This window comes from Bactrocera neohumeralis, chromosome 4 (genome assembly GCF_024586455.1).
Source record: "Bactrocera neohumeralis isolate Rockhampton chromosome 4, APGP_CSIRO_Bneo_wtdbg2-racon-allhic-juicebox.fasta_v2, whole genome shotgun sequence".
In the NCBI taxonomy this organism is placed as follows: Eukaryota; Metazoa; Arthropoda; class Insecta; order Diptera; family Tephritidae; genus Bactrocera; species Bactrocera neohumeralis.
This window is the reverse complement of record NC_065921.1, coordinates 9344357-9367644: the sequence shown is the minus strand read 5'-3', so window position 1 is coordinate 9367644 and position 23288 is coordinate 9344357. Positions and strand designations below refer to the sequence as shown.

At 30.6% G+C, this 23288-nt stretch overlaps 1 protein-coding gene across 2 annotated transcripts in view; it reads left to right on the top strand.

Moving 5' to 3' along the window:
* LOC126755402 (protein dead ringer) overlaps nt 1-23288 on the top strand; it is an 86008-nt gene that overhangs the window by 39938 nt on the left and 22782 nt on the right. For both annotated transcript variants that reach the window (XM_050467953.1, XM_050467952.1), the window contains exon 6: nt 14071-14143. In XM_050467953.1, coding sequence (XP_050323910.1) covers nt 14071-14143 — 73 coding nt within the window. The remainder of the gene's footprint in view (nt 1-14070; nt 14144-23288) is intronic.

Genomic DNA, 23288 nt, shown 5'->3' with positions numbered 1-23288 from the left:
GCCGAGCATGACAATTGCAACACTGAAGCCGCAAATTGTAGTCTAATGACTAAATGTGGGTGTGAGCGGGTGTTGGTGGACATGTGTGTCTATGAGGATGAGCACACGCTACATTGATTGCTTAATTAAGCTCGGTGCAAACATTAAATGCGTTGGTGATTAATAGCAACTCATCAATAGGCAATTTAATTGAGCGTCTGTCTAAATGCAATTTACAATATTATGTATGTGTATATGTACATATGTATGTGTGAGTGGGTGGCTTGCAATTAGCACACTTTATTTAAACTCGTACGATTTTCCGCAACCGTTGATTTTTCCGCCGCGTGGAAACTTAGGCAGCTTGAAGATTTCATTCAACGGTTTCCTCACACTCTCCGCTCCGCTTCGGCGAAACCTGATTGATTTCCCATCATTAATGCGCCGCTGAAAAATGTGCGCTCAATTTATTGCCACCTAAATTAGCTCCGAATCTTCTTCTTCGTCGACACTCAAATTCGGTAATTAATGTGCGTTTAACATGATTTTGCTCTATGGCAGGATCCTTCTGAAGCATCATTTCTCAATAAATGTCCACTTGAGATGTTGCCCTTTGCCAGGCGTGAAACATATGTTGACACCACCCGGCGCGCATATCCGGTCCCAGTGCAGCATCCCTTTAGTGTCGCGTAAGATAAGAGGAATTTCATTTGGAAATACATACATACAGACATATGTAAATATCAACAAGCAGCTGTTGGTCGCGTAAATGTGTGCATACTGGACATTGAAGAACAACTTGAAAATCGCTGTCTTCAATTGAACCGGTTATAAGTTTTCCTATGATTTCTCTAAGATTTTAGTCTCAAAAATTGCTATGTGATTATCCTGTGCATTGAGTTGGAATCAATTATTTACAAAATGCTGTGAGAAAAACGATGTTGTAATTTGATAGTTTCTAGAGAAACTTGTTTTTCTTTTCGTGTATGCTTTGAGCTGGCGAAATTTTCATCGGTTTATCATATTTTTAACGGAATTTTAATTTATACCCAGGGCTTAAAGAGTCGTTTTTCATACATAACAGAAATTATCAATATTTCAATATTTTTGAGCTCAAAAAATGCTTTAGTAAAATTTGTTCTTACCTAGTTGGAAACTGTTAACAATCTTGAGTGATACACTCCTACCAGGGTTCTTACGTAGAGTACCGGGGTTAGCGTACAAAAACAAAGTTTAATGAACGATAATCGCTTTATTGTTTCACAAAATATTCTCCATTAAAATCTATATACTTCTCTACATGCGTTTCTACCAATTTTCGAAGCACTTTTGCCACTTTGATTGCGGTATCTCCAAAACATGACTTCTGAACGCATGAACAGTCTCTTCAGGTGTCGAGAAACGTTGATCTCTAAGTTTAATTTTTATGTTCGGGAATAAAAAGAGTCATTTCGGTCCCAAATCTGGACTATACGTTGGATTACTCATCAAATTGATGTTTTGAGTTCTCAAAAATGCAGTTGTTTCAGTCGATGTATGAGGGTTTGCATTGTCGTGGTGAAAAGTGATCCGTCTTCGCTGGTTTCTTGAAAGACAACTGTCAAGCAGATGGTTGTGTACCTCACAGACACTGTTCTGCGGCAATGTTCGAGTTCTATGGTTGCGATTATCCAGTTCGAAAAAACAGGCAACCATTTGCTTGAAAATGCTTCGTGCGCTAACAATTTTTGTTGGATTCGGCTCGTCTTGAAACACCCATGCAGTCGACTGTTGTTTACTGTCGGACGCTTACGCGTAAATCCACGTTCCATCATCTCTCACGATTTCATAGACTTATTTCGAAGCACAGCTATCGTATTTCTGTTTTGTTTTTTACATTACTCTCGACCAATCGACATGAACCTTGTTTTGAGCGATCGAAAAATTGTGTGGGAGCCAACGTGACATTTTTTTACAGTCAAATGTCCATGCAATATTGAATATATGCTGGTCTAACTAACGCCTATGGTTGTCTCTATCTCACTATAGGTCACATGACGATCTGGTAGTATGTATTAGTTTGTGCACAGCATCAATAGTTTCCGGAACAACAGCTGATTTCGAATTACATTCACGAAATTCGTCTTGTAGTTATGTACGACCTCGATTGAATTCACCATTACATCGTTTAACACTATTGACGTTGATGGACAAACTAATATTGTCATTGACCTCATCATCGATACACTGTTGCTGAAGCGTCGAAAGTTGTAAAAAATAAACGCTCGAAAATTTACCCGATTTAATTCCATTTTTTGGTCGAGAAGAATATTTTAAGTTACTGTAAACAACGCAAATAGCGCTCGAATGTCAGAATGTTCAAAGTTTATAACAACAAAAATGTCAAACTATATGATAGAGTTGTGAGTTGCCAGGTTGCAACACTGGGGTTGCCAAAGCCCAAAATATAAAAGGCAACCTACGTAATAAACGGAAGTTTGACACAATTTAGAGAGAGAGAGCTTTGAGAAATTTTTGACTACTCGGCTCAACACTCTTCTATGTTAACGGCCATGTCACGCCGATGTCAGCTGAGGTTGAGAAAATTAATATTGCTCGGTCAAGTTCTAAATTTATTCTCGAAGAAACCTCAACAAATAAGACATTCTCAAATATGCGAGAATCTTAATAATTTGTTAATTATTTTCAGTTAGTTGTCGCTTTCGAAAGAAATTTTCAGGTTAAGAATCATTTCAATTATGGATTGAGAAAACGGCTTCATAATTCAGCGATTAGTTAATTTTATTATTCTGCAATTTATTTATAGCTGGCTTGAAGACTTAAGAAATAATTCAAAGTTGTGAAAAGTTCACTGAAACAGTTAAGATTTTCAAACTTCTTAAGAAAAAATGCACATTCCAAGCATAAATGCATATTACCAATATTCGACTTACTCCATAATTTGTTGTTGTTGCCATGCACTGCTACATATTTCACATTTCTGCAACCGCAACGGCATGCCTTTATCTTATCGCTTACCAATAATAAAAACTGTGAAATAAAAAACTGAAATACCCACCCTTATTGGCGGTAAATATGTGCGCGCCTAAGAAAGGCGGCAACCAAAAATAACTCACTTCTTCAGCAGCACATTTTCGCGCACACAAACACACATGCCGCGACTGCTGAAGCGGAAAACTCGCTGAAGAAGCAGCAACAACAGTCGAACAAAAAATGCTTTTGCAAAAAGCAACAACAACAACAAATACCAAACGAATTGTTGCGATACGAAAAATGGTGGCAAATATGGCGGGCAACATGAAGTGAATGTGCGGCGTTCGGCAACAGTGAGCAGCCACCACAATCGCAGACACATACAGCAGCAACAGAGGCGCAGCGGTAGAGCCCACTTACAACAAAGCGGACAACAGACAATGTGGCAGACAGCGGCAATTTCGTTATAGATATTTATAAGCGAGCACACCAAGCACCAATGCAAGGCACTCACACACCCATACACATACTCACATACATACATGTGTATGTGTGTGCATGCGATTGCATTTGTGCACATTTCGCGGCTGCAAGTGACGGCAGCGTTGCTTCTGCGCCGCTTTTTTGAGTGGCAGGCGCGCATTTTTGGGGTAAAGGCAGGAAATGCCGACAATAATTTGCTTAAAAATAGTTTGATTGATAAGTCATTTGTTTTCCAACACACACACGCACCCACATACATACATACATACAGACATTTGCATATTATGGCTGTTGCAAGCAGACTGAGCGTTGCCGTGCGGAACACATAAAAATATTAATATTTGCGAAAATTTGTAGTCGCTGGCAATTATCTCAATTATGCTTGCGATGCGAGCGCGAAAGTTCTGCGAAAATTTTCAAAAACTAAAAAAAAAATGTAAAACTAAAAATTTTTGAATGTTGACATCCAGACGGTTTATTGCACATTTACATATGTATGTTGTTTGTGTTGTTGTAGTGAGTGTTTTATTATATGCAAAAGTGCATGCCACAGCGCACAGGCTTGGAGGATGACTAATAAGCATTTAAACGACGATGACTTCTGCTAGAAAATTAATTTTAAAATATAATAAATATAAAATTTAATATTTTTTTTATTTTAAAAAATTTTTTTATTTTTTAAAATAAAATATAATATCTTTTTATTTCTAATAATAATATTTCTAGCACAAAAAATATAAAAAAATAATTTTAACTACTTTTTTGATGTCTTCGCCTATGTGGTTCCCAATTATTTGAAATTGTAACGTCTCCCAATTTTTTTTTTTTTTTTTTTTTTTCAAAATACATACATATATACTACATATGTATGTATGTATGTAGTATGTCTCCTTATATGGAGTCAATTTTCCATACACCCATTTACTTTCTCTTATCTGACCACCTAAGGCGTTAGAAAGTCGAATAATTTATAAAATTTCGAAAAAGTGCGGAATGAAGTGTTGCCATATGTATCACACATGTATGCTGCGATTCTAGCAAACATAAACTCACAAAAACAAATTGCTTTAGATGTAATATTTCAATATTTTTATAGGATATCTATACGAAGTGCAGATTCGGATAAATTTCGAAAACTAATTAATTAGTTGCGGCCACTACAGAAACATATTTTTTGAAATTTGAGTTGAGGCAATGTGTTAATGCAGTTAGATACTTGCATATAGTCGAAAGTATATTGCCGGTTTCTATTATTAAATATCAAAAAACAAATTAAATGAAAATTGCTTTAAGTCAGCGCTGGCCGTAAATTTAGAAAATAAGCATATAGTACATATGCACATATGTGCATTAGGATGATGCTGAGTGTATCCTTCCTATTATACATACGTCTTTAATAAGAGGCACTATAGGATACTTATTAAGTTGCCGTTTCTACCCAGTACCACGGATTTTCGAAATCCAGTGAAATAAAACTTAAATGCGGTCCCAATATTGCCTTTGCTTACAGAGAAGAGTGGGAAAGGGTTAAGGTAGACAGGGATATCGGAATAAGTAACTATACGTCTAGGTTCTAACTAGATAAACAAGTGAGAGGTGGTTCTTTTCAGTAAAATAATACACCAGAATCGTGTTCTCACTACCAGAAGCCTTCTTGTTCCGACAAGGAATGTGCTGACGACATGGAATAAATAAAGTTATTCAAGCGTTTTTGACATTACTAAAGTCTTCTATAGCTTCACCAAAGATAGTGAGGGAATTACATAATCTCTTGGTGTATCTAACAGTCTATTTCACGGTAAACCTACAAAGTATTACAGGACATCCTTTGCAACTGTGACGTATATGAATTAGCCTACAACCAGCATCTGAAAAAGAGGGAATTTATGTACCTCCGGCTAGTTGTAGATGTTAAATCGACAACAGTTATAGATATAGCGGAGACTCGGTGGAGTCAATCCCTGATTTGCACAACAAGCAAGGAAACTTGGTAGTTTATATTTGAGTTCGTAGAGGTAACGTATAAGAATTCCTACCTACAGTTTCAAAATGGATAAATTCGAATTCTAAACCCACTCACTCCCCACATGCACATATCTCGGGACCCGCCCGACCGATTTCAGCCAAACTTGGTATGTGATATTCCTTTAACATTTGCATGGTACAATGGCCGGACTACAGTCCCATATAATATAATTTTAAATTCCATTTGATTTTTTCACTTTCCTGTCTACAAATCAAGAAGCAATTAATATAATGGAATAAAACTATGCACGAATAATACCTTTAAAGTATGCCACCTTAAGACCAAAAATTGTCCAAATCCAAATAAAACTGTTCAAGCCACGAATATTTGGAACTCAGTACCAACATATAGTTGACTTTTTACCGCAAATATCGGTCAACCTGTAAGATATGCAATTCAAGTGCAGACAGTATCCTTAATTGACAATGGTTACGCTGTGTATCAAAAATGGGTTGAATCGGGTCAATGCTCCCCTGAGCCCCTATACTCGTATACCTAATATAAAGATTTTCGAACTTCTAGTTGACTTTATGTTGGATATATCGGTCAATATTTGGGTTATCTCAATGAAAATTAAAGAACATGTTTTACTCATAACAGTATAACTTTGTGCCTAAAAGAAATAAAACTGGGCGAAAACTTGATCTTGTCCCCAAATAACTAATATCAGGATTTTCGAACATCCGGCTGACCTTACTCCATATTATTGGTGATTGAATGTGAGGTATCTTAATAATTCCCAGGGAACATTCCTTTAGTATGTTGCATGATTTCAGTTACTAGATAAAATCGGGTCGATACTACCCAAACTCCCATATAATAATTTTTGTTTTTCTAACGAATCTTATGCCGAATTTCTTGGTCAGTGTGTTATATAGAGTATACATACATATGTACATATATAAAATTGCTTATATTCCGATCTTCTAGTTGACATGGCACCTTAAGGTATCTCCCTGGCTTTAATCCTTGCCAGTTGCAAGAGTATGAAATGTTCGGTTGCAGCCGAACTTAGGTTTTCCTTACTTGTTTTATATCAACTTCATGAAAGGCACTGAAATGTAGTAGACCAAAGTGTGGATATATTACTTCATTTCTCCTTCAAAAAAAAAATATACCGACTGTTGGCTAGTCGCTGCTCCTAACAAGGCCTCTCTAAATGTGTTTTTATTTTATTTATTCTTGACTAATATAGCAAGAAAAAGGTTTCATTTCGTTTTATAAAATATTCGTGGAATGAAAACAAAAGGCGAAAATCAATTTAGAACCCATATTTATACAAGCATGCTAGATATTTACCAGTGTGTGTATGCTTTTGTCCTCCTTCGCTACCATATAGTACAAACTATTTAAATCGCCAGCCAAGAGACATACTAACAACGCTACAACAACAACAAAATGTAGTGATTATTTTTACAGACAACAATTTCGGCGTCGAAAATATGAATTTAAAGGTGGCCAAACAATGCTCGAGCAAGGGAAATGCAGAAGGACCTACACTGAATATGGCAAAAATAAGGCGAATGGAAAAAAACTGTGAAATCAGAGATTAGTGGTGACGAGTGGCATTGCAGGACTTAGTTCGTTAGTTAGTTGTAATTATATGCATATACCTAAATGTATGTATGTGTGCAAGTGTGCATAATATGCAACGAGAATAAGGCAGCGCAATGCATTTGCGAAGCCTTGAAGGCATTTGCAGCCAAGTGAGTTACTACTTAGATGTAGACATACATACATACATACATATGTATAAATAAGCAGATTTTAATATATGTAAGATATAGTGTATGGATATTTAAAGGTTATTGTTATTGCAATTGCAATGAAATTGATATTTTTGGTAGTGCATTGTTTGCTTGGGCCAAGTAGCCTGCCATTGCACATTGTCTTGCCGCGTCCTTTGCGCCTTGGGTCAGCAATAAATTAATCTCAAGTTGAGTTGTGCTAAGCTGAGCTCGTCGGACCCTTAGATTGTTGTGCTAAAACCCAAATATGCAGTTACTTACATGTGTGTGTGTGTGTTAGTATAAGTGTTTATGTATGTATGTAAGTATGTAGTATGGATATGGTCATAAAGTGCATAGAAATTAAAATTTTGTGTAACGGCATGCATTTGCGTGCGTGTATGTGTGTGTGTAGGAGTAATTTTGTTTCCGCCTAGAAGACGGTGTTGTCTTGTCGACTATGATTGCCACTTCCAGGAATTAGAATATTAATTTGAACAGCAGCTTAGAATAGTTATGTGTATGTACATATGTATGTGTACGCATATGTGCGTTTTATATAAATATGTACATATGCATTTATACAGGCATATTTGTATTTAGAGTTCGTATCTATTTAGAGATTGTCAGCCGATCGTTTATTTAGCGCTATTTCACTCACACATGCTAGCTTGTCGTGCTACTTCGGCTAGGTAGGTGAATAATCAAATCAAACGGGGCCTAAGATTGTCCGCAGCGGTCTTTATATGCAACACAATTTCGGTCTTACATAAAAAAATAAGTATATGCATCTATAAAAATGTATAGATATGTAAATATGTAAATATAGTATATATAAAAATACATGTATAGTATATAAAAATGTATGTAAGTATGCATGCGAGTATGTATGTGAGCAACTCTCTATCGCAGCGCATTTTGATTGGTCTATCGCACGATTTTATTACCCTTATATCATCGCACGAATTGGCTCACATGCTGCTCGTTTACCCACAAATAAACTAATGACACACACACATACACATACATACATGTTTGCACTCGTTCGCACAATTAAAATCGAATAATTCGAATTGAAGAGCAGCAGCGGTCGCAGCTCTCACTGCGTGTCTTCGCCTCTCCCGCAGTCATGCACATATACACACACACACATACACTCATGCAATTGCTTGTGATGCAAACAGGTTTCCTTCATTGCTTGATTTCTTCGGCATCTTTGGCGTCGCAGTCGCAGTCGTCGCGTCCGTTAGCTGCGGCTGCAGCGCGGTGTCCGCCTTTGCCGTGGGCTGTGCGCCGCTGGCCTTCCTTCATTTTTATTGCTTATGCATGCCGCATTATCAGGTCATTTTCCAGAAGTGTCGCTCTTTACCGCTTCTATATATCTTTATATATTCATGAATATGCATGCGTGTGTTTGTGTGTGCAGCCATTCAACCATTTTCGGCGTTTGATGTCCCTCACTTAGATATTTCGATGAATGGTCTGCGCGCTCTATCGATCTGCCTACCTACATGCCTTCTTTGCGTCTTCTTTTCGTACGTGTGAGTGTATGTGTGGATTTATTGCTGTAATTGTGTTTGTCTTCTGCCTGCTTGTGTGCGTTTATGATTGTTATTTTATAATGTGCATCTTGCAGTGCATTCAGTTGATTGACGACCTTTGATATCGCAGCATCGTCATCGCAATCACTCGGGTGATTTCGTGTGTATATCAAAACTCATCAATTTGTCGCTTTAATTCGATTTGATAAATTTTACACGGTAGCACGGACAGTCGGAAAGTGGGAATCGAGGCGAACACTTCGTGAATGCTGGCTTCCTCGGTTTTTATTAGTGTGTGTTAATGTGTTCATAATATTAGTTCATGAGTACATTTATAGCAAATTAAGACAAATCTTGAAATTCAAGTGCGGTTCATAGACAGAATTTTCAAATAATTTTGGTGCAGTGTTAATTGACATTAAAAATAAATAATTTAATAATAATAAATTTGTGTGTTTGTAAGTGACAAGCTATTACTACAGAAAGTTTAAAAAATTTATAAATCAAAAATAAAACAATTTTGTGAATATTAAAAAAGAAAAACAATTTTGTGAAAAATAATTAAAAAAGACAATTTTGAACAAAATAATTATAAAAAACAATTTATCAAGCGTCTAACGGCAGTAGCACGTGCTTGTTTGTGTATGTGTTTAGCAGTGTAGAGCAAAGTCTTAACAAAGTTTGCTTGACTGTTTAAGAAACCCAACAAAATGCTGATTTCAGAGGATCAAATACAAGAGGTAAATTTTATAGCGGACCAAGTATTTTAATTTTTTAATTAAAAAATTTTATAATTATAAATAAATCAATTCTTAATCAATAAAATGTTGAAAAATTTTTGTAATCAAATTTTCGTAATTTTTTTATGATTGTAAAATTTTTATGATTAAAATCAACTTTGTAAATTTTTCAATTTCAATTTTATACATTTTTTAAATCAAATTGTAAAATTTTCGTAATTAATATTAAAATAAATTTTGTAATTAAAATCAACTTGTATTTTTTTTAATAAAATTTTGTAATTTTGTGATTTTATAATTAAAATCAATTTTGTGATTTTATAATTAAAATCATAAAATTTAAATTTCTTAATTAAATTTTGTAATTTTCATAATTAATATTAAAATCAATTTTGTAAATTCTTTTAAAATAAAATTTTGTAAAATTTCCTTAATTATAATTAAAATAATTATGTTACATTTTTATAATTGAAATTTCGTAAAATTCCTATTAGTGAAAAGTCGAAAAATTGCAGTTTTAATCCAAATTATAACGTGTAATTAAATGCACAAAAAAGTAAATCAAAGCTGAGAGGTAACTGTTTTTCATGATAGCTACAAAGCTGGGCATTCGTATATGGAAAAGTACAAGCAAACGAAGCCTTAACCCTTAAATGCAACTTCTAAACTTTTAATTTTCGGGTTTAAATTCGGTACTCTAATGATTGAAGCCAGTAAAGAAGAAGAAGCATTTTTTTATTTTTTAATTAAATTAAAAAATTCAGAACTAGTTTTACGAAATAGGTTCGTTTATGGAAATTCATGATGAGGTTTAAAAATTCACTACTAATTTTACAAAACTAAAATATAAAAAATTAAGTCTTTAAAATAAGAATAAAATTTCTGATGTAAGGAAAGTGATAAAAAATATCATATTAGCTCGTTTTCAGCTTGAAAATATTATATCTTCAACCTTTACTTTTCGTGCAATTTTTAGATTCTTGACTTACCTTAGCGGCCTTGAAGAGTTTAGGTAGTCTTGTTTTTCATAAAGTGTGTTTGTATGTGTACTTAGTACCGTACCTGTGTATGAAAGATGAAAAACGAAGAAGAGAGAATTATTAGATTATTAGAAGGAGAACTATTAAAGCATAAAATACAGTTACACACCATTGTCTGTATATGCTTTAAGATGTACCAAAATCGCTCATAAAATAAAAATTTGAAGTTTCATAAAATAATATTAAATAATCATCAAATAAATTTTTATATTGATAATTTTCTTCAAAAAATAAACTTATTTATGTTTCAAAACACATTGTTTCGAAAACTAAAACTACAAATCGTAGTACAAATGTTTTTCGTAAGAGTTTTAAAATAAAATTCAAAAACTAAAATATAAAAATTTTGTGTTTTCTGTTTCTATGTTCTCACTTAGACGGTTGTAGACTGTATTAGTTAATAAAATATGAAGGAAGCGGATAACAGAATAGCAAAGAAAAATTTGTGGAGGCCGTAAATTATATTTCCTCTTACTCTCACTAAAAGAGCCAAAAAATAATACAAATACAAAATTAAGTATGTACATATGTACATACATGTATATACAGAGATATTGTTTTCAATATTAAAGTAAAAAATTGATTTTTAATCCTTTGTCTTTATGACTATTGGTTACAACACGATTTTATGAATCTTCAGTATATACCAACTATCTTTACCTACTCTCTCCTAATTTCATTAAATTGTAACAGCTATTTTTATAAAAATATTCCTGTAGCTTCAATATATTCAGAAATTATTCACAACGCTTAAAAATAATATAGAAAAATTTATATTTGGAATTTTGAAATTTAAAAGTAATTATTATACCATAAATATCAATGCAAAAAAATATTGCGCAATAAATTTAAAAAAAATATATATGTTATTATAATAAAATGTAATTATAAGAATGTATATTATCATTTTTTTTAACATTTACTGTGCAATTTTATTTAAAATATTGCACAATAACTTTTAAAAAATATATGTATAAAATTTAATTTTAATAAATATATATAATTATTATATAATTTATTTTTTAGAAAATTTATTGTGCAATAATTTATTGCATTGGTATTTGTGGCAATTAAAACCTCAATATTTGTATAATTATTGTAATATGTACATATATGTATATATTTTTTGTTTATGAAAATTTATTGCGCAATATTTTATTGCTTGGTGGCAAATATAATACGGCGTTACACCGTCGGCAAATTTATTAATTTTTTAAATTTATTGCTTGGTGGCAAATATATAACGACATTGTACCGTCGGCAAATTTAATAATTTTCTAAATTTATAAAGCAATATCTCTAGTTACCCATTCAATTTAGCTGCCGTCGGCTTTTGGCAGGGCAATTTGCCATATGATTTCTTAGAAGAAAAGCATAAACTTAGTTTTCATAAGCATAATTCTTTAAATATTGTTTTTAAGCGTCTTCCAATTAAATTACCATTTTTATATTTTTTAATAAAAATAATCTAATTTTACGGCATTTAATATACTTTAATAATCAGTGATTCCAATTTTTTAAAAATTTTGTATTCTCTTGATAATCTTGCCGATCTAGAGGAGCACCCACGAAAAGTGCGATGAGGAAGCATTTGTTGCTAAAAATTATATCAAATCGAAAATCCTCAAAAAAACCCCAAAAAAAAGTATAACAATAGATGAATATAGGTAGAAAGGTGGGAGAACGGTTTCCCAAGGAAAAGAATAGTTTTTGGGAAAAAGTTTGCACTTCAGAGTGCGTTAAAAAATCGAATTTTATATCACAATTCTTATTTCTACGATTATAATCTGAAAGTACATACATATCCCAGATGGTCGTGTGAAATTTTCAAGTTGATCGATGCAGCGGTTTCGGAGAAATTTTCTTCACGGACTCTGAAAACAGTGTCTACACAGAAACTCACTATACTAAGTTGAAAATTCTTACAAATATATACATATGTACATATGTATGCTCCTATCTCCGAAACTATTTGCCAGATGATTTTAGACAATTCGGTGAATATTTTCAATATCTAATCATTCGTTATATAATATATGCAGAAATTCGTTTTTTGAAATGCAAAAATATACACTTTTGAAACATCTTAATATTCCAAAAAATTAAAAATATTTCAAAACGTTAATCACTTATTTTTTAAATCTTATTTCCCAAATCTTATTTGCCGTTAGATAATAACTTTATTTTATTCCTCAAATTTATCAACTGCCTTCACATTTTCGAAATTTTTTTTGTCCCTTCGATTCTTATACTTTATTCTTATACTCTAATAGTAATAACTCTGGGTTTCCTCTCACACTCTTATGCTGTTCTCACTAATTAGGCGCATGTTATTTATAACGCCTCTCTTGCCCCACAAAATGTCAAGCTAATAATGATTACAAGATTATTACTGCTTGAATGCCGACATTTCGGTAGCGCTTACATGTCTATACAAAACCTAATGGGCCCCTCCAATACGCGATATGCAACAGCACAGCTATGAAATGCAACAAAACATCCATGCAATGCAACAACAAACGCTTGAGTACAGCAATCAATAAACTTTTGTTTGTTCGCACATTTTTTTCCGCCACTTCAAATTCTATCACAATATTGGGCAATCATAGACTACAAATACAAACACATATATGAAAAGATGATAGGTGTTCCGGCTACCCCAAAGGATATTGGAAATGTTAAATAAAAGAAAAAAAAAACAAGAAACGATGAATGAAAGAATGAAAGGCGAACACATAGGTGAGGGGCGCTTGCGTGTTATGGCGGAAAATTTCAAAAAAAGTTGCTCAACCATTTGCCAAGGCTTGCGCTCCTGCAGGGATGCTTCGGATATACAGGGGAGATTATAAGAGCGGCGAGGAACACACAAGCGCAATTGGATTTCAGATAAGGAAGGTCACGTGCGCTTGCAGATTGTTGTTCTTGTTTGATCGCATTGTTGTTGTAACCTTTTTCCACTCTTTGCGCATTATCACAGCATTTGCTTTCATATTTCCTTGTTTCTGTTGCTATTGGGGTTGACGGATTGGCTGGCTGGTCGGTTGTAAGCAACACCTCAGGTGTGGCTGCTTAGGTGCACGAGACACGGAGATCCTGGTATAAAATTTTTTAAATGAAAATTCGATTGAGTTGGCTGGCAGCACAAGCCAAAAAAGGCGTGAACGTTATTGTTGTTAAGTTGGTACTTGCAACTTGTAGCAAATAAGGGTAGCATGCAATATTTATACCCCCTGCGCGCTTGAGGCACCTTTTTATTCACATATGTATGTATATAATACGTATGGTATTCTAACTGTTCGTTAAGGCGCATTACATTGGCGATGAGTGTGTGCGCCTCTGCGGTATTTTACGGTGCCAAATAGGGTTCATTGTTGTGCCCCCTCTTGATGTGCTAATTTTGACCTTTGAGGTCAAGATGATATTTAACGCTTGTTTTTGCCGTGTCGTCATTTGCTTTTGTTGATTGCTACATTTTTTACAGCCTTTTTATAATCTGTCCTTGTACAATACAAGTCATTTGCAATTCATTATTTTTCTTTTTGCTTCTTTTTCTATTTGCAGCTTTACGAGATCAACGATGATCCGAAAAGAAAAGAATTTCTGGATGACTTATTTTCATTCATGCAAAAGAGAGGTGAGTGAGATTACACATTCCTTCGATTATAATCTGGTTTACGATATTACAATGTAAGTTATGTTAATGAGGCGCTATTGATTTTAGGGAACAATGAAGAATTAACGAAAAATATTTAAAAAGAAGTATTGATTAGAAAAATGAGAATTATGCACAAAATAAAAATTAAAATATGAAATATATAGGATATATGCATACAATTTTATGCAAATGAAGTCTGCGGTCGCTTCGAAACATAGTTATCGGATCCAATGTGGGCAGCTCACATATGATGTGTTAGAAATCAATAATATTTAAATAGGAATATTTTTTTTTAAATAAGAAATTGATTCATAATTGAATAAAATAGAACAAAAAATTTTAAAAAATTCTAAAATGCAGTAGGGATAAGAAAAAAATTAAAAATAAAAATTTATTCAATAATAGAGATAAAAATGAAAGGGAACACCAAAAATTTAAGAATACTAAAAATATCGTGAATACATAAAAAATATAAGAAATATAATAAAAAAATAAATAATAAAAATAAATAAATAAAAAATAATAAATAAAAAAAATAAAATAAATAAATACAAATAAAAAATAAATAAAAACATAAGAAATAAAATAAACAATTTTAAAAATGAAATTTTCGTTTAATGAAAACAATTAAAAATAAATCCAAAAAGTAAAAAAAAAATCTTAACAAATTCGAATGTGAAAAAAAATAAATTTTATGCAATTAAGGTATAAAAATTTTAAAAAATATAAAAATTTAACTTAATATTTTTAAATAAAAAACTTCTTTATATTTGTTAAAAAAAAATACATTAATTAAAATAATATTTAACAAAAAATCGAAAGTGCGAAAAACTAAAAATTTAAAAATACAAAAAACTCGAAAATTCAAAATAAAATTAGATTTTAGTTAATTAAAATGAAAACTTGATTTATGATTGGAAAAAATTAAAAAAAATTAAAATGAAATTCAAAAATTAGTCAAAATTAATTATAAGTTTAAAAATAAAAACAAATCATAAAAATTGAAAAATACAAAATATTCGAAAATTCGAAATAAAATCGAAAATTCATAAATAAAATAATAATTCATAAATAAAATAATATTTTATTTATTAAATATGAGAACTTGATTTATAATTGGATAAAAATAAAAAAATAATTATAAAATTAAAAATTTTTTAAAAATTTTATCCAAAAAAATTGTTTATAGAAACTTATTTATAAAAAATTTAAAATGCGCTAAAATTAAAAATATGCAATTACCTTTTAAATATATAAAAATTAAATTTGCTTCTTCGTAGTTGTTTTTTTTTTAATTTTTTTAAACAAATAATATTTCTATTAAAGAAAAAACATAATGAAAATAAAAAAATAAAAAATTAATAATAGTATAAAAAACAATAACAATAAAAAAAATAATAAAAAATAAATAAATAAATAAATATAACAATAAAAAAATAAATATATAAAAGTAACAAACAAAAAAAAATATTTAAAAAAATAATACAATTAAATTAAATAATAACAAAAAGCGATGATTAAAAAATGAAATCAAAAAATACTAAAATAATCATGAAAAACTATTAAAATAATATAAAAAATAATAATAATAAAAAAATAAGAAATATAATATTTACTTCAATAAATAAAGAAACACTTAATTTAAGAATAATAAGTAATAAGATAAAAAAAAATAAAAAAATAAAAATTATAAATAATATTAATAAATATAATAGTAAAAAAATGAACATATTAGTATAGCAAAAAACGATTAAAAAATAAAATAATAATTAAAAACTGTCATACAAGAAAAAAATACTAATTAAAAAGAGATTAGAATAATAATCAAAAATAATAAAATAATCATGAAAAAATAGATAACTTCAATAAATAAAAAAACAATTTTTTTAATAACATACAAGTCGATTTGATCGGTTGTTTGGAGGATGGCGTGTTGGACACTTCTATTCCATTGTCCAACTTTCGCTAAAAATAGGCTTCGGCGAAGCAGAATTAGAGCACTCAACCAAGTTGTGGCTGGCTCAAAGGGACTGGTCGATTTACGAGGGTCTTATTGATTCATAATCAAGAGTTGGTGGTAGCACAAAATACCAGACAATATTCTTAAAAATGTGTAACATTTTTTGTTTGGTTAACTAAATTTGTTCCAATAGGCGAGTTTCTGCAAAATTTTTGTCTATATTTTTATTTCAATTTATTTTTAAATTTTGTTTTTTTTTTTTTAACATTGTTTTAAATTTTTTTTCTATTTCTTTTTAATTTTACTTTTAATTTATTTTTATATAAACTTTTTCATACACATTTTTCATATTTTTTTATATTTTTATGATTGTACACACATATGTAGATACATATGTACATAAATTTTTTTTACACATTTATTTTCGTCTACGATTTAAAATATTTAAATACAAACCTTTTTAATTTCCATATCCTACATTTTATATTTCTTAATTATATTCCCGCTAGTAAAAAATAATTTTCAAAGTCACATCAAGAAGATTGTCTCACTAATTTAAAATTCAATTCAAAAAATATAATTATTTCATCAGCTGACCGCAATATCACCCACATTATTAGATATAATATACTCCTAAGCATATGAAAAAAGTGTAGACGCTTCCACTCTCAAGCAGTGATTGACATATTTCAATTAAAAACCACCACACACACACGGCAGCGTTGATGATTTTCCTTTAATTATTTCTATTTTCTGAAAATATCAAATTGATTTTGTTTCATGAGATACAACAAAAAAAACTTCATGCATGCAACAGACACATCCAAGTCAGACCGTTGATGCTTGTACATACATACATATGTGTGAATGAGTTTGAATGTGTGCATCGCGCTTGTTTGTTATTTTAGTGAAATTTTCCTGTGAATTCTCGCGCTCATAATCAATCAACGCAAATTGTACGGCTATGCGCCACCAACAACAGCAGGGCGATCTTTCTTCTAGTCACGGCATTCCGACTGACTGTCTGGCACTCATTTAGCCGCTCCACGCTCCCCGCAGTTCGAACTGCTTAGCACCCTCCCGCATTTGTAAAGGATTTCTTATTGCCGTTGCTGTTGTTGTGCAGCGCCTAGTAAGGTGTCTGGTGTGTTCGGTTTCGGATGGCAATCGGCGATCGGCGGAGCGAATTTTCAACGTCACAGTTTTCAATGGCTGTGAAAGTATGTCGGATTGACTGCTCCCTAGCGTCTCGAGCATCAACTATCTATTGGCGCAAGTAGTTGGGTGTCTTTTTGATTTTCTATTTACTAGTTTGACGGATATGGCGGGTTCCATATACTTAGTCACTAACTCGGCGTTGTGCTCCTTGCTTTCAAGGCGTCACAATAACGTCAAGTTGCCGTCACTGAACTTTGTGACAGATTAAAATCCATTAAGTTGTCATGTCAAAACCGAAAAAAGTGAAATGAAAAATTTTATTTGGAACACATTTGTATTATGTTAATGTGCCTGTGTAGGGCTGTAAACTATGTTTATGTTCACATGTAGTATGGTATGTGCCATAGAGCGAGGATGTGGCTGAGGTGTATACAGGAATGAATTCAGCTGTGCTTTTTGTGTATGATATGTAATTTGTCTTTTAAATATATGTTGATAGGTTAAGTTATGTTATGTTACGTTAAGATAAGTAAGGTTAAGTTAAGTTAGATAGTTATCTTGTGTTATATTTTATTTTTTGTTTTGCTAAGTTACATTATGTTACGTTAAGTTCAGTTAGATGAAGTGGTGTTATATTATATTTTTTGTTAAGTTACGCTATGTTATGTTCAGTTAAGTTACGTTACGTTAAGTGAAGTTAAGTTATGCTATGTTAAGTGATGTTAAGGTAAGCTAAGTTAGATTAAGTGCTATGTTATGTCGTGTTGTGCTACCCTATGGATTGCAACTTAACCTACCATTTATATTTTTTTTTTTTTTTAAATTAATTAATTTATTTTAAATCTTATTTTCAAAGCATACATACATATTTATTTCTGACATTTTCATCCTTAAAAATCCTTAAAATTAATTTATTATATTACATAATTAACTTATCTACAAGTATTACTATCGTAAATGCATTTTGCCACATAAATAAAATTAATTCAATTAAAAAATACCTTTTCAACTTACAAGCGAACACTTTGCTAACACATGTCTCAAGCACAAGCAACAACCTCACTCAACTAATTTAATAATGTCTTACAGTCTCGACAGTTCCTCCTTCAATATATAAATTTTGCTGCCATATTTTATAGCTTGTCTCCGCAAAATAAGTGCGCATAAGTCCATACAACTGGAAATATATGTATGTATCTATGTAGATGCATATCTTGCATTTATAAATATACAAATAATATTAAAATATTATTTTTCACCGGCGACGCGACATTCATAGTTTCTTCAAGAAGAAAAAAAAATATCACACATCGTAAATGAAAGCCTACAAGTGCGTCCGCTGCACACGGCCACTGAGCAGGTTTAGGTTTCCGTCATTTAGTCAATGCACTCACGCCAGCAGGGGCGTTAGAATAGAGCAAAAAACAATTATGTGTACAGTAGTGTGCGAAATTTTAGCAATATTTTTGTTAGAAGTTAAAATTTTTGTGTTTTTTCATATTTTTATTTTATTATATTTTAATACATTACATTTTAATACGATTTTTTTCAATTAATTTTTTTTAATTTTTAATTTTTTTTTTAAATTTCTTATTTTATTTTTTTAATTTATTTTTTTTTATATTTTTTATTTTATTTTTTATTTTTTATTTTATTTTTTTATATTTTTTCTATATTTTTCCATATTTTTTCATATTTATTTTCATATATTTTTATAATTTTTTATATACATATGTATGTAAATTTTCACCTTTTGTTTAAATTTAGAAATGTGTTTTAAATTTTAGTTGTTGTTTTGTGATTTTTTTTTTAAATAATATATTTTAATAATTTTTTAAATTTTTTTTTTATGTTTATTATGTTTATTATTTTTATATTGTTATGTTTTTATATTTTGATATAGATTTTATTTTAATTATTTATTTTACTAAATTTATTTATTTGTATTAATTTATCATATTTGTTGGTGTAATAAACAATTTATATTTAGAAAACAAATAAATCACAAATAATTATAATTAAAAGAAAAAATAGTAACATACATATTTTTATTTGACTCATTGTAAAATTTTAATTCGTTATTTTTATTAATTGTTAAACTATTTTTAATTAACTTTTTTACTGTAATTTTTTTACTTTGACAGTCGTTCAATTGCTTTTTGTTGAGTTTTTAATGTTTTGTTTATATCATTGTTTATTAATATTTTTTTACTATTTCTTCCATATAGTTTTTATATTTAATTAATATCTTTTTATTCTTTTTTTATGATTTATTATTTTTTTATTTATTATTTTTAAATTTTTTTATTATTAATTATTGTTTTTTAATTATTATTATTATTATTTTTTTTATTATTGTTGAGTATTGTTTGATTATCTAACTTTTATTTAATTTTAATTATATTTTCATTTTATATTATTGTTTAATTTTTAGATTATTATTGATTTTTTTTGTTTTATTATTATTTAAATATTTTCATATACATTTTTTACTTTACATTTTTATATTAATATTTTTTTTTTAACTATACATATCTATTATTTAATTATTGTTTGGCTTTTAAGAATTTATATTGAAATTCCTTTTTATTTCAATTATTTATTAAATAGTTTTTATTTTTTTTATATTTATTTCATATATTTTTTTGTTAATTTTATTTATATATTTTTTTAAATTTATTTTATTTTTTTTTAATTTTTTATTTTATATTTTATACTTAATTTTTATTATTTATTTTTTTCAACTTATTATTGTTATTTTATTTCGTTTTATTTTTGATTTTGTCTACCAAATAAATTTTATATCATCATAATTAAAAGAAAATACTGCCTTTATTTTGCACATTACTGTACATATAATTTCCACCAAGCATAAGTCCACCTTCCTTTCAATTGTAAAACGGCAAGAAAACATTTAACTTGACACTGCTGTTGGTTGTTGCACACAACAACAATAAAGCACGACATAGCAGCCAAAAGCAAAATAAAAATATTTCATTACAATTTTAATACATGTTTGTAAGTATTTAAGTATTGCTATGTAAGTGTGTGTGTGTTTATTTAATATTTTAGCATTTTCGCTATTTTTGTCTGCACTTCGCTTTTGTCTATGTTTGTTTTGCACTTTTTCGCATTACATTTTTCGCGTGCTTACAAATATACATACATACACATACAAACATATGCATTTTCATAAATATAACAGTGCATGTGTATGTATGTAACAGCAATTTTGAAGAATGCATTTAATTTGTTTGTGTTTACATTGCAAAAGCCAACGACAACGTCAACAAGCACTATGACTGCAACAACAACAACCACAATATAAAAATAACAACAACTACAATTACTTACTGTGCAGCATGTTATAATAAAAAACAGCAACAACAACAATTTTCGCAAAGTTACACGTGCTTACACACAGACACGTGTAAATGTGCAAAACAAGTCGAGAACTAGAAGAAGAACAAGACAAGCAAGGGAGACTGAACAAATTATGAAAAAACAACAACACAAACAAATCGAAACCCAGAAATATTATATTGCTAATGAATTTACATTTACACATACATACATACATCATACAAGTGCATCACTGGCCACCGCTTCGGCCGCCATAATGCACCGCTGAGGGCCTGCAGACCGAAGGCGGGTCAGGCCAACGGTACGCGCGCCTGGACATTTATTTCATTAATATCGCAAAAATGGCATTTGGTTACGTTTTACGCTTACGTATTAGTCACACGCACATGCCCACCAACACATACACACACAGACGCCGGCGTACACAGGTGTGCTCGCGGCCAACGGCTGTCCAGCGCCTGTTAAGGGACTGAGTCGTGGTGGTGGGGGTTAGGAGGCACACGAGGTGGCAGGCAGCAGCGCTAGACCAAGACCAAGCTGTAAACCGAAGCCAATAGCAACAACAACAGCACTTAGTAAATGACAGGCAGTGCATGTTTGGCCGCCCAGCTGCGGCGAAGTGGGCCAGCTGCCCGAAGGACTTGCCGCAACGCGTCCATGCGTGTGTCCATGTGTATATACGTCTGTGTGTGTGTTTGTGTGCTTGTGGGGAACAAGGTGGAGCATGCGACCATTCAACGGTGTTTAGCGTTTTAATGTTTGCCATTTAATGTTTCGGCTGTCGTCGCGATTTGTTTTCGATTTTAGTTGTTGTTGTTGTTTTTTCACTACGCTTGAGTTGACTTGAGTTGGTTGGCCGGCTGGGTGGGTCGCTTGATTGGCGACTTGCGCAACAGCAACAACAACAACGCACACATAGATGATATGAGCACCAGCAGAGGCCAGAAAACAGTTGGATGGCCAATATGTGTATGTGTGTATGTATACATATTTACATACATATACATATGTATGTATACACATGTATGTGTTTGTGTCTACGCGGCGCACTCACCTGATAAGGAGGCGCAACTTCAGCGCTATAATGTAAGCAACATAAATTTCTGCATTTGCAACCAATCACACACACACACACACACACATATATATGCACTTGTGTTGTAGGCATGTATGCGTCATTTTGTGGCACGGCATGTCTGTCAGTCGGGAATTTAAATGCGGAATTTTATGTGTTTGCACACCGTCACAGTCGATAAAAAATCGCATTCGACATTCGACGGACGAGACGGACCAACGAGTAGTTGACTGACTGCTCGCAAGAAGAAGAGCAACGGTTGGACGGTTGGTTTGGGTGACTTCGCCAATACCATGTGTATATCATACATATATTTACGTATGTGTGTGTATGCGAGCGTGTCCAAGTGCATGTAAATATGCTCATCGGCATCGGCATTAATCGAAAACGTTAATGTTTTTCGTACGGATATTAAACGCTCTTAACCACAAGCATAACAACAACATTAATGGCGACAGCAAATACAACAGCGACAACAACAACATTAACAGTTTTAAAGATATTAATAAGAGTAGCAGAAATATATGTAGCTGCGCCTGGGCAGCTTCCCATATGCGTGTTGCCGCTTTGTAAGCGCGCAAAGTGAGAACAAAAGCGATAAACTTTATTATTAAAACTTATTTACATATTTCGCCGTGTGTTACACTTTTTGACGGCACTTGGCCAAATCGGCGTGTTTTTATGTGTAGATATGTATGTATGTACATACATATATAGGTTTACATATATGTATTTATGTATGTTTGCGTTTAGGCATATTTTATGAATGTAGCTACACCTGTAGCTATTAACATTACATGATTTCATGCGGTTAAATAACGAAATTAAAATTGAGAGGATGCTGAGAGAAAAAATATAATACATTTCATAAAAAATTAAAATTGTTGTAAATATTAATAAAAAAATTACTTCATAAACAAAAGAAAAGAATTAAAATTATTAAAAAAAATTATAAAAAATTAAAATTATTAAAATATATAAAAAATGAAACAAAAATTATTAAAATTATAAAAATTAAAATTAAAAAAAAATATAAAAAATTGAAAAAAATTATAAAAATATTATAAATTGAAATTATATGAAAAAAATAAAATTATTAAAAAAATTAAAAAAATTAAAAAAAATTAAAATTAAAAAAAAAAATATAAAAAAATTAAAAAAAAAAATTATAAAAAATAATATTGTAAATAAACTATAAAAATTAAAAAAAAATGTACATACACATATTTTCAAAGAATATTAGTTTTATTAAATTAAACTTAAAAAATATAAAAAATTATACAATAACATTATAAAAATTAGATAAAGAAGATGATTAAAATTAATTCAGATACAAGTTTTATTTATTTTTTGTGCAAGAACACGCATGTTTTTGTAAATTCTCTTCATTAAATTCAATTAAAACTGTTAAAAAAATTATAAAAAATTAAAATTAAAAACAAAATTTAAATAAATAAAATTTAAAAAATTATAAAAAATCATATTGTTATTTAATTATAAAAATTTAAATATTTTTTTTTAAAGAATTGTATTGAATTATTAAAAACACGTATGTTTTTGTGAATTTT